This window comes from Gymnoscopelus microlampas (assembly GCF_963454915.1).
Source record: "Gymnoscopelus microlampas genome assembly, chromosome: 14".
NCBI classification, from domain to species: Eukaryota; Metazoa; Chordata; class Actinopteri; order Myctophiformes; family Myctophidae; genus Gymnoscopelus; species Gymnoscopelus microlampas.
In genome coordinates, this window is record NC_139951.1 from 23,397,850 (window position 1) to 23,410,737 (window position 12,888).

A 12,888-nucleotide genomic window follows, 5' to 3' on the forward strand; every position below is an offset into this window, starting at 1 on the left:
CGCAACATTGCCCGCCTCCGTCCCAGCCTTTCACACACTGCTGCTGAAACACTCATACACCCATTTATTACATCCCGCCTCGACTACTGCAACAGTCTACTCTATGGCATCACCACCAAGGTCCTCAATAGACTTCAGTATGTACAAAATTCCACCGCCCGCCTGCTCACTAGGACCCGAACCAGAGACCATATCACTCCTGTCCTCCGTGACCTTCACTGGCTCCCAATCAAACATCGAATTGACTTCAAGATACTCATCACCACCTACAAAGCCCTCAACAACCAGGCCCCCCACTACGTCTCTGTACTCATCAAACGCCATGCCCCCTCCCGCTCCCTCAGGTCGGGTGATGACAACATCCTGGACACCCCCTGGACAAATAAACAAACCTGGGGTGACAGGGCCTTCTCTGCGGCTGCCCCCAAACTGTGGAACTCACTCCCAGCTCACATCAGAGCTGCCCCCACCCTCACCATGTTTAAAACCACACTCAAAACCCACCTTTTCAGAATCGCATTCCCTACATAAAACCCCAACCCTTGCCCCTCCTTTTTGTTTTGTACTTTCTTTTTATAGTTTTAATCCTTTTTAACTAGTCGATTCTAATAAAGTTGTTTTTATTCTGTTCTGTAAAGCGACTTTGAGTATTTAGAAAAGCACTATATAAATTGTATGTATTATTATTATTCCGCAAACGCTTTGTCAACCCCTCGGAGAGCTAAGAAGTCCATTAGGTGGTCGTACAGGGCCCAGTCCAGAGAGTCTGTGTTGAGTGTGTAGCTGTTCTCCTTCCAGTCAGCATCTCCCTCAGGCTGGAAACTGACCTCACGAATGGTAAAGATGTCACCCACTTCTTCACCATCACCATGTCCAACCTCATCTTCAGGATAATGGCAGTCAAACACTAGGGAACGTTTCGCAGACTGTTACTTGAATTCAACAACGATTGACACAACTTATGGCTCATTCTCTGCAGACTTCTGCTGTCCTTGGTCAGCCTCCTCCTCAAAGTTTGGACTTGAAACACTCCGATTGATTGATTGATGTACTTTATTTAGTAAGACAGTCAACACACGAATGTGTGGAAGGAAGCTAGCAACGTGGACTCATTAACACTGCAACATCACGTCGTGACATCACTAGGCCTGTCACAATTATTGCGACCGTAGGTCGCACTTACTACAGAAAGCTGCTCCAGGTGTCCGTCCGTCACTCCGTCACTCCGTCACACACGTCACACTTTTGCCCTGCTCATATCTCCGCACCCATTGCCCCGATCCATGCCACATTTTGCACACACACTCCTTACCTGCCAAACTACACCCTCCAAGGACCCCCGGAGCTCCAGGGACCCCCAGCTGCCTCGGGGACCCCCAAGTGTAAAAAATGAGCACATGTGGACAAATTACCAAATGACCACCCCAACGGGGCTGCTCACGGGGCATTCCCGGGGACCACCCACTCCTGGTGCTCCAGAACGGATGCAAAAGTGGTGGCGCCCCCAGTGGAGGACCCCCTGCCACTGCAGCTCACATTAAATGCCGTAACTCGGGGGCTTGCCCCCCACAAACAATCCCTCCTTTCCCCTATAAACACACTCTCTCTCCCACACCACACACACACACACCAACAGCTCTTGCCTGCACACCTTTGCTTTTGGTCTGCCATACGACTGCTGAAACCTTCCCGCAGCTCACAGCTAACCCCACATTTAGACCACCAAACAAAACTATCCATTGCCCACACAACTAGGAACCAATCGCCGTTACAGCCCTCTTCTGTATACATGTGACCTACGGTCGCTTATCTCCCGATTAGGGAGTCTTACTGGTTATATATGTATATGTATATATATAAATATGGAGACTATTCTGGCGCCACAGAATGCGTCAAACGAAACATGCCCATATATGGAGAGGTGGGCGTCACACACACATTTGGGTGGACGGCAGATGGCTGGGGTCACAAACACTCCGATATGGAGCTCACAGTGGTGCAAAATGAGCTGGACAAGATCAACTTTCCAATTATGCTGGTCTTTCTAAAACCGGCAAAAACAAAATGCCAGGCCATGTAAACTACAATATACATCAAGACAAGTAGACTGTAGGTCAGTGTGGTTCTTATAATCTTAACCTTTTCTGGATGAGGGCCCACCAGGAAATCTCAAAATTGTTCGCAGCCCTGAGCCCACCCATCTGACCACTTAATATATGTATTCATTCTTTTAACATTAATGTTATATTATCATTAAAATCTTAGCGGTTTGCCAATGCCAATTATTTGGGGGATAAATTGGGGTTCGTTCGAGGACACTGGAGAAATCTTCAATTACAAGGATCAACCACATGGGGGTGCTGACACAGGGCTTTTGAGGACACCGTGTGTTACTCACTGTTGCTGGTGTCTGCTGCCAGGGGCTGGAGTGGAGAAGAGCACAGCTGCAGTTCAACAGCTCGTTAAAGCCAATAGGTACAGGGGTCTTCAACAGGGGGGCCGCAGAGTTACTACAGGGGGGCCGCCAAAAACCTTTTTTTTTTTTTTTACATTAACCACTTGAACCCTAGCATCCTTATTCTGAGGAGAACTTTAACCAAAAATAGCAGATCTACAAGCTCACAAGGCCTCAGTGGGAGGCATTGTGAGCTTGTAGATCGGCAAAGAGGTTTAGTGTTGAGGGAAAGAAGAGCAGACCAAGTACAGAGTCAAGTTTACTAAATATTGACGGTTTAAGTGGTTAAATGTCTGAAAATACACAAAAACATCATGAATCCAACAAATATGAAATCTATGAAAAAGTATAATCTGCAACACAATTTTAAACAGTAGTGGGGGTCCCTGCTTCATTTCTTCATCGGCTAAAGGGTCCTTGGGCTGAAAAACGTCGAAGACCCCTGCAATAGGATAAGGAACAACTGAGTGTTTTGCCAATTATTTGGGGGCCCACTTTCAGTATACTCACAGGCATGGCCTACAGGTTGAGAATCACTGCTGTAGGAGTTCGACTTCTCTCCAGAAACTCGACTGACATCTTGACATCATCCTTTCCCTTGTTTATTTATTCAAATATACCTACAGCTAATTATACACATATAATATGAACAAGATTAGAAAAATAATCAAAGATTTTCAACACAGAACGTCACTCATACAATAATAGCCACCACTGCTCGGAGCAGGACTGAGATTAGACAGAGTGATGGCCATTGTCACCCTCGGACACACATTGAAATTAAAAACATACTGCATTTCATATAATGTGATTCCTCCCATTGTATACAAGGGCATAGAGTATGAAATAGGCTATAGTGTGGCTCAATGAAGCAGCAGGGTTTCTTTTTTTCCTCAGAAAGACAAAAATGTCTAACAATTGGTAATATCAGCCAACAAGGTGACTGTTCCATGCAACAAAGTAATATAGTATATTATATTATATAGCATAATTTTGTACAACACCAATTACATATTATTATCATGAGGGTAGAAGCAGATTTCATCCCACATTAAATATAACCTTTCCCCTCTTTGAGGTATGTTAACAGTATTTGCATATTCAAAGTTTTCCGTGAGCTACTCAACATCCAAAGATAACTGGCAAATATTGTTTTTCCACTGCGTTTCAAAAAACACTGTTGGAAAAATATTTTACAGATTCAAGAAACAACTCTCTTCAAACACATTTCCTATAGCAACTTCTATAAAGGTCACTTGGATAATAAACAAGTCTTTCTACCTGGTGCTGAGCAGAAAAAAAGTTATACTTAGAGGGGGAGGACAAAACATTAATTGATTAACATAAATGGCATTACTTAGGAGTGTCAAATATTTATCTGAAAGGAAGTAGAGTCTTTAAATAGCCACTGTAACTAGTATGGCTGTAGTCTTCATTTTAGCCTAGCAAAAAATGTAGCTAGCTAAAATCTGTATTTTATAGAGCAATCATTGGACCACTTTGGCCATCAAATATAAATCCTCAAAGGTGAAAGCCCCTTTTACCACCAATTGCTCCATGTAAAACCAGTAGTCTTTGTAATATATTAGACAATAGAATATATATAAAGTAACATCAAACTGCATAGCGATAAGATTGGTTGGTGCACATTGCAGGTGTGTTAGTCAGTTGACACTGCCATTAGGTCTGAGGGCTCTCATAAATCAAGCCTCCAGAAGGTTTTAGTGTGGTTAAAACTCACTTTTAAGTGTAAAAATTACTGTGTCTTGTTATGCAGGTCTACTCGTGCCCCAGAGCTTATCTTTGTCAATCTGTGCACCACAAGCAGCATTAAAGTACACAGCACAAAAGTCACAGGTAGCAGCCACAGATAATAGTGGTTAGGACTATAGGCACAATAATAGGGCTGGCCGACTGCAGCCTCCATAGGTTTACCCTGACACAGTGGGAGGGGCAACAGGGGATAACTACACAGGAACAGGATACATGGGTGACAAATTAAAAGGAAAAACCTGAATAACTGAGTGGAGAAACATAATGACTGCATCTGCTTCCATACAGGCGTACTGCATGGTAAATTAAGCAATTCATATCGATTCCTATCATGCTCTATGGCAGGTATAAACATGTGATTATGTGATTATGAGAGAGGCTTTATCATTGGGGCACGAATGGCAGGAGTTTCAGTCACAAAGACTGCTCAACTGGCTAGTCTTTCAATAGGAACAGTGACTGAAGTGATGAGACATCTGCATTTGGATCTATGGAAAAAAACATTAGTAAATCGGATCATAAGTTGTGGTTGAAAGAACACATTCAGTGTCCGTGATACTCGTGCATTAGTATGATATGCAAGGACAAACAGAAGAGCAACTCTTCCTCAAGTGACTGAGAATGTCAATGCAGGATGTGATCAGTCCATCGAAAACTACATAAAGAGGGATGTTATACTAAAGTTGCAGTGATAACTCCCTCATTACAAATACAAACGCACATTTGAGAATTCAGTGGTGCCAAAATAATAGGCAGTGGTTTACACAGATTAAGAATGTTAATATAGTCACCATATTCTCCACAAGTGGTGGTGAGTGCATATGTGGCGTACACCAAGTGAATGGTAAAGGCCTGAATGCTTGACCACTACAGTGAGGATCTGTTATCCCAGATCACCAGATCTCGATCCAATTGAACATCCATGAGATATTTAGGACTGATCCATTAAGACAGCGCTCTCCACCACCATAATCAAAACAGCTAATGAGGGAACATATTTTGTTAGAATGGTTTTCCATCCCTCCAGTAGTTTCAGAGACTCGTACAATCAATGCCAAGGCGTACTGAAGCTATTCTGGGGGCTTGTGTTGGCCCAACACCTTACTAAGACACGTTATGTTGTTTTTTTCCCTTCATTTCTCACCCGTCTGTATATCTGTTGGAGTGTCTACATGGTAAGGGATCCAAACATAGTCATCCAACCATAAAGTAGAATCCTGTGGGCGCGTACAAACCCGCCGTGTTCTGTACAGCCTGTCCTCTTCGGAGGGGACATCATAGGCAGCCAAACGCATGTCACCATAAGGATGGCAAACAGAGCGCTTTGGGATCGGTTTTGTAAGGGAGGCTCAGGAGTTACCCACAAGACTGAAGTAGTCAGTCATAGTTCCTCCCCTTACAGTTGTATTCCTTTTCTTAATGAATGTGGCTTGATTCCATGTCTGTGTGTCAGTACCTCCGCTTTCCCTGCTTCCTGGCGTCAGTCATGCAGGTTTTCGGCCGAAGGGCTGCGTTGAGGGAGAACAAACATATTGACATATTGAAGCTATTGACCATATTCCGTAGCCTAATGCAAATCAAACTAGAGGTCCTTGAGAATAAACAGGTTGAGAATCACCGAATTAGACTAAATGCATACGTGCCGGTTCATAAATTGTGCAGTTGTATTGCGATGTCATGTGAGCATACATTCAGAACACACTGACAGGCCCCACCTGGATCAGCAGTCTGCTTCTTCTTATTTTGATGGACTATCTGATTGTCGTTGGTCAGCTTCACGTCTTGGTCCTCCACATAATTACTGCAACACAAACAAAGGGAGGGAAGACACAACGCCGGGTTTCACTTGAGTACATCTGTGCTCTGGCCACGCCTGCGGTATGATGCCGGAATAGGGGAGCAGACAAAATGTAGGGCTGATTAACAGCAAAGCTTGAAGCCAGCAGGTCCAGGCCTTGAGACCAAAAACGGGGCTAGAGAGGAGAAAAAAAAAAAACAGGAAGGGAGAAGGAGGGGAGCGATGAGGGGTGTCAGGAGGTTTTCGGGGGTGGGTACTGAGGCATCGCAAGCCAAGCTGTGGGAGGCAAGGGAGTGGGATGAATTGGGGTTCGGTCGAGGACACTGGAGAAATCTTCAATTACAGGGACCGACCACATGGGGGTGCTGACACAGGGCTTTTCAGGACACTGTGTTACTCACTGTTGCTGGTGTCTGCTGCCACGGGGGCTGGAGTGGAGAAGAGAACAGCTGCAGTTCAACAACTCATTAAAGCGAATAGGACAAGGAACAAATCGTTGCTGTCGGGCAGAAACCTCCTGTCTCCATATTCTAACTTTTTGTGTTTTTTCGTAAATTAATGCCCTACTTGATCATACTACAGCGTCACACGCATCAAAACGCAGCACGAAGCAACGCGGTTTGAGCTTGTAGATCTGCCACTTTTGCTATTTCTGAATTTGAATCCTGAAAAGTAACAGTTTTGGACATAATGAGGTTTCCACCCAACAATTATGACTCTTTTCAATTACAGGAACTGTGCCAACCATGCCTTGCCGTGAAACATATTTCACAGGTTCTGGGTTTGTTTCCATATACGCTGTGTTTCAGATAAGGTTCTCAGAACCAAATTTGGGCCCTGCTCAGGAGGTGGTACTAACCCTGACAACTCAGAACTTATACTTTCAAAAGTTCGGCAATTTTTGCCTTTTTATGAGTCTTCAGAGTACCAATCTGATTCCAGTGTGTAATTTAAAAACAATCTAGGATAGTGGTTCTCAAAGTGGGGTCCTGGGACCCTCAGTGTTCCTGTGAGGGGGTTCCAAATGGACCCTAGGGTTAACAGGTCTGTAACTCTCAGACTTATGGGGGTCATTGAAATTAAAATAAGCTTGAGAACCACTGTTCTAGGAATAAATACAAATTCCATTGATAATTGTTAAAGTGCAGCAATAAGTTAGTGAAATAATAATGTAAATAGTACAACAAGAAACAGTCGTGCAACATCAACTGAGGCATTCAAAATATTACTGTAAATGAAATATCATGTGATAAATTACATGGTATCGGAATGGCATAGACTGGCATACTCGCCGATACCAGCATTTTAAGCAGTATCGGCAGCTATTCCGATACTGGTATTGGAACAACTCTAATGGAATGTTCTGGGTTACCTTTAGTAGTGGAAAAGAGCTATTGGTCAGCCTTGAATAGTTCACATTCAAGACGTCATCTCACTGGGACCATTTAGAAAACGCAATGTCAAGCACAACGTGCAGAAGGTAATGAAGAAGGTAACCAATCAGCTACATGTAATATATTATGTATATTAAACCTTGTATCTCCATATTTTTTCTTCATAAATTAATGCCCTATTTTATACTTTGACCTATGACAGTGTCACGGAAATATAGCAAATAGCTCACATTGAGTAGAAATAAGACAAGTGAACTTGCTTGAATTATTTTTTTGTGGGAAAAGTTTCGCCTGCAAATGACATGCCAAAATTAGGAAATTGTTTAAGATGGGTTTTTATAAATATTTAACCAATTAAAAGTATTAACTAGAGCTTGTGACTAAACAATAAGTACATTGAATCCACTGGAACACAAGATTATTTCTCTTCTTCCCATTTCCTGAAATGTTTTGGACATACAATGTTTCCACCCGACAGCGACGACGTAGTATAAAAAAATCAGGCAGCCAATCAAATCCTTGTAACTAGGTAAAACAAGCAAGTTCACTACTAACAAAATGCCCAGGGTACCTGATGACGGTGTTCCTCTCCCGGTGGGCGATGTAGGCATTGTCTGTGAAGAGGATGGTGTGGTACGGCACCACCGGGTCACCACTGGGCAGGATGCCTCGCGCCACGTGGCCCACGCTGTCCAGGATGCCGTTGTACACCAGGAGGTCGTCCACCAGCAGCTGGCAACCCAAATGCACACTTACCACTAAAAACCCAATATGGTTCACCGGAGTCCCTCAGGGCTCTATACTAGTGTCTTTTCCGTTTTTCCTCTGCATTAAATATTTTCACTGAAAATAGCCGATCGACAAACTCACAACGCGTCACAGCGTGATGCGTTGTGAGCTTGTCCATCTGCTATTTTCAGCGAAGGTTTTCCCCAGATTAACTTTAATCCATGCTGCAATTATTGCAAGTAAAATGACTAGTTAAATAGAAAACAGAAAGCTGGTGGGACAGAAGCTTACCCCAAACTCCTTGACTCCTCTCTGTGGCGTCTTGGAGTAGTTCCACAGCTTGATCATGGACACGGTCACTGGCTGGTCAAATATGACATACACACGGTTCACCTGTGTGACACACAACCAGTACACTTAACCACATGTCATGAACCCAACATCCCTATTCTGAGGAGGCAAACATTTGGCAAAAAATTACTGATCTACCTGCTAACCGTAAACCCAACCTGAATCTTTTCCTAAATCGTAATCCTTAAGGCCATTGCACACAGGATGCGATTATTCGCACGGAAAAAACGCACCCTGTCTGAGCCAACCTAATAATCGCAATAATCGCATCCTGTGTGCAATGGCCTTAACTCTCCCTAATCATTATTTAACCTTTTAAAACAACCATTTATCTTGTGACGACCAGGAAAATTGGCAGTATACTGCACACACACACACACACACACACACACACACACACACACACACACACACACACACACACACACACACACACACACACACACACACACACACACACACACACACACACACACACACACACACACACACACACACACACACACACACACACACACACACACACACACGTTCCTCACCAGTCCAGGCAGCACTGGGGCCAGCCACATGTGCCTTCCGTCGAGGGTGCTGTTGACTCCATCTACCAGTTTGTCTGGAGTCCTCACGTCGCCATTCACACTGTCCAGCACGTTCACACTGTCTGGGAACGCAGCGATATCTGAGGAGGTTCATGTTAAGGAATGGAAGTATTAAATAAAAATGAAAGTTCGCTCAGCACCTGCAACAGATTAGCGATTTCACCATTTGAAATTTGATCAGACTTCTTTGCAAGTGTAAAAAGATTTGTTAATCATGAATATGTCTTTTATGTACCTGAATTTCATTTGTCAACGTATCTAGATAATTCATAATTAACTATTTTGGGAGTGATAATTAACCACTCAAGCCTTATGCTTTGTTGTACAACAAACAAATACTGAAAATAGCTGATCTACAAGCTTATTACGCGTTGCTATGCGACACATTGTGATTTAGTGTAGATTTTTTTTTATCGTGGAAAATGTGTGCAAATCAAAAAAAATAACTCTGATCTGTGCTTCTGGGGGTCCCTGGAACAACATATTTTGAGATGGGTGTTTAAAAAAATAAATAATATATATATATATATATATATATATTCAAAGATTTGCACACATTTTCAAGATTTTTCAAAAATAGCAGATCTACAAGCTCATAGCTAGCTAGCACTCGCTATGAGCTTGTATATCTGCTATTTTTTAAAAGCCAAAGAAATCTTAAAATGACACAAATGCGTTCGCCAGTTTGAATGGGTTTAAGTGGTTTGTCACAGAGGATACTGTTGTCACTGAGAGTGATCTTCTGGTGGTGCTGGTCGTAGAACTCGAGGCCGTTGAGGCCGATGTAGTATGGATCTCCCCAGGTAGTCAGCAGCTGCAGCTGGAAGATAACTGGCAGGGCATGGGTCAAGGAAAAGCTGACATGGAAGACATTGCGTAAAACCCAGTGGTTCTCAAAGTGGGGTCCAGAAAAATGTGTTAAAGGGATTGTAGGCAACATTAAGCCTAAATTTTAAGAATATTTATATATATATATTTTGCATTTTTTGTGGAGTGGAGGTGCGGTGTTTGACAATAGTTTTTTTCTTTTCTTTATCTCTGAACTTGCCTACAATCCCTTTAATATCGAAATTTAACCCTATGGTATATCAGCTATTTGACAAAAGCATGCTCACTACACTGAGCTCGTTACGCTTCATGAAAAATACATACTCCCGCTGATTTATAATAGGACTATTATGTTACGGACACACATACATAACGTCTCTGTCGGGTGGAAACCTCATATGTCCAAAACTGTAACTTTTCAGGATTTAAATGAAAAAATAGCAAAAGTAGCAAATCTACAAGCTCAAAACGCGTCCCTTCGCGCCACGCTTCGAGCTTGTGGATCTGCAACTTTTGATGCTTTTGTGTGATCAAGTAGGGCATTAATTTACGAAAAAAAAAAAAAAAAGTTAAAATATGGAGATAAGAGGTTTCTGCCCGACAGCAACGATAAGTAGCCACAGCCAGTAGCCATTGCCAGACTGATCACGTGGGATCACTAACACGTGTTAGTGATCCCACGTGATCAGTCTGGAGATTGCAGGCTACTACATAAGGACTCAACCAAAGCTGTCCAAACTGAAAGCAGATGGTTAAAACCTTCTCTATGAATCATGCATTAGGTCAGTGTTACGTATTGCAGCCACCTTCGTTAAGGAAAGGATACATCCACACGGCATGATGGGGGCTTCATAGTCCATACTGGCCTGCTCGTGCTTTTTACAGCCTCCTCTGCTCGTTTCAGACAAGAGAGAAAGAATCAACTATGATCATCGTCAGTTCCTCTAAAATCTCCCAGTACTTAGTCTGTTGTCTAATGTGTACAGTACTCGATTGGTTGTACTGTATGTTCTGCAGCGTACTCTTTCTGTATATGTACATTTCTCTTTTTATTCTCCCCATTGTATTTACTCTCCATTCCCCAATATGTCGGTTCTGTCTGTGTGGTTAATTCTTCTTGTTTTCTTTTTTTTTCTTTTTCATTACCTAGTATTAAACCCATTTAGACCTGTTACACCTACTGTATATGTTGTTATACCTTTCAAGCGGGGAACGCCTCTGTCGCTCTGTCATTTGAGTTGTTGCTATAGCAACATCATTTTTAAAAAATCGTTTTTTTTATATAATTTTCTTTTTTTATATTAAAATATAAAAAAGATTTTAGGTTAGGATTTAGAAGGCATTTTTAGAATCGTCCTCAGGTCTAAATGGGTAAAAGATGTGCACTTTCACTTACGTTAAGTGCATTGAATTGTATTATAATGTACAAAATGTTATATAAAGTGTGATTTGATACGCCCATTACTTTGTATAAAAGTGTTCCTGACAATCTCTCAAAACAGCCGAGCAGCGGAAGTGAAACCAAAATGAATCAGTCTCCCCCTACTTGTGTGAGAAGTCTTCCGTGCTCTCAGCGGTGGGGGTCTGGAGGAAATCTATGAAGAGAATCTCCTGGGCAAAGTCAAAGTGACAGTTTCCTGGTCCCTTCCTGATGAGGAAGCCTTCCGCTGGGGAGATGGGAGCGTCGTCCATGGAAACGTGGATCACCTTTGTCTGAGACATGGGGGTGAAAGTCACGATTATGACATTTTACATGACGATTCATTGTCACACAAATAATTGCGATTGTGTTTTTGTCGTTGAACACTGGAACATATGAATAAAAATTACATTTCTTTTTGCACAGGTGCATATATGACAAATAACCTAAATATACAAAGAAATGACTGACATATTTAATAACTTTCAAAAAACATTAATAGTGGAAATAGCCGATCTACAAGCTCACAACGCGTCGCATCGCGAAGCGTTGTGAGCTTGTAGATCTGCTGTTTCCACTATTTTCTTTAATGTTTGAAAACGTATGAACATTTTTCAACATGGAAAGGATTATGACGATTATGCAAAATAATTGCGATTATCTCAAATAATTGCGATTAGGCAATTATGTCACAATTGTGACAGGCCTATAAAGGAGAGGTTATGGTTAACCCTTCAACATTTTAACTTTGAACATAGAGGCCAAAATCTAGGTCATTTACCAGAATGCAATGTTTATACAAAGTGTATGTTGTCGTGAAATGTTCAGTTTAAGTGACTGGAATATTAAAATGAATAATTGAAAACATGAAATCTTGTCCAGTGTATATCCACAGCTTTTAACCAAATCAGTCCGATAATACTATTACCCTGCTCCAATAGACCCTAAATACGTTGCAACGTAATCAATCAAGAACACATTAGAGTTCCCTCTCTTAAATCTAATCAGGTGAAAACAGGGGGCTTCATGTTGTGATTCAGAAGGAACTGCAAACATCATATATCAAGTGAGCTGTTTATTACAAATATATTGGTACAGAGATGCAACTGCACAGAGATCCAAGTCAAAAATGAACAAATTGGCAATATTGAACATTTGAATTTCCTTCCTGTACCACAAATTACTGTCCGAGCTTTGACCAAAGCGAGCGTCTCACCCCTCTGTAGGAGTCCTCTGGGGACTTGTTGTAATTCCAGATGCGCAGCCCAGCGATGGTCTGTGCCTTGTCGAAGGTGACCGTCAGGGTATGGGGCTCTCCATAGGAGAAGGGGATCAGCCACATGTGCTGGTCTTCTGTGGTGATGTTGTGGCCGTCTATCAGCCTGGAGGATGGAAAACACAGTCTGAGATGCCTCAGCGATCCATATATAACCATCTAGTACCCTCTATGTTACTGGTGGCTTGTGATGCTGGTCATCTAGAAATGTGAGGCTTATTCTAAGGGACTAAACCCCTGGTCTGGAGGGTTAAGCACATTGATT

General features: G+C 42.3%; 1 protein-coding gene across 2 annotated transcripts in view; it reads right to left on the minus strand.

The window, feature by feature from the left end:
* Nucleotides 1-2,972: 2,972 nt before the first annotated feature.
* Nucleotides 2,973-12,888, minus strand: part of katnip (katanin interacting protein) — a 28,310-nt gene continuing 18,394 nt past the window's right edge. For both annotated transcript variants that reach the window (XM_084078982.1, XM_084078983.1), the window contains exons 20-28: nt 12,564-12,729; nt 11,474-11,640; nt 10,754-10,818; nt 9,820-9,930; nt 9,040-9,179; nt 8,441-8,542; nt 7,992-8,152; nt 5,944-6,029; nt 2,973-5,736 (exon numbers count right to left, since the gene is read on the minus strand). In XM_084078982.1, the coding sequence (XP_083935108.1) occupies nt 5,678-5,736; nt 5,944-6,029; nt 7,992-8,152; nt 8,441-8,542; nt 9,040-9,179; nt 9,820-9,930; nt 10,754-10,818; nt 11,474-11,640; nt 12,564-12,729 (1,057 nt within the window). In that variant the 3' untranslated portion in view covers nt 2,973-5,677. The remainder of the gene's footprint in view (nt 5,737-5,943; nt 6,030-7,991; nt 8,153-8,440; nt 8,543-9,039; nt 9,180-9,819; nt 9,931-10,753; nt 10,819-11,473; nt 11,641-12,563; nt 12,730-12,888) is intronic.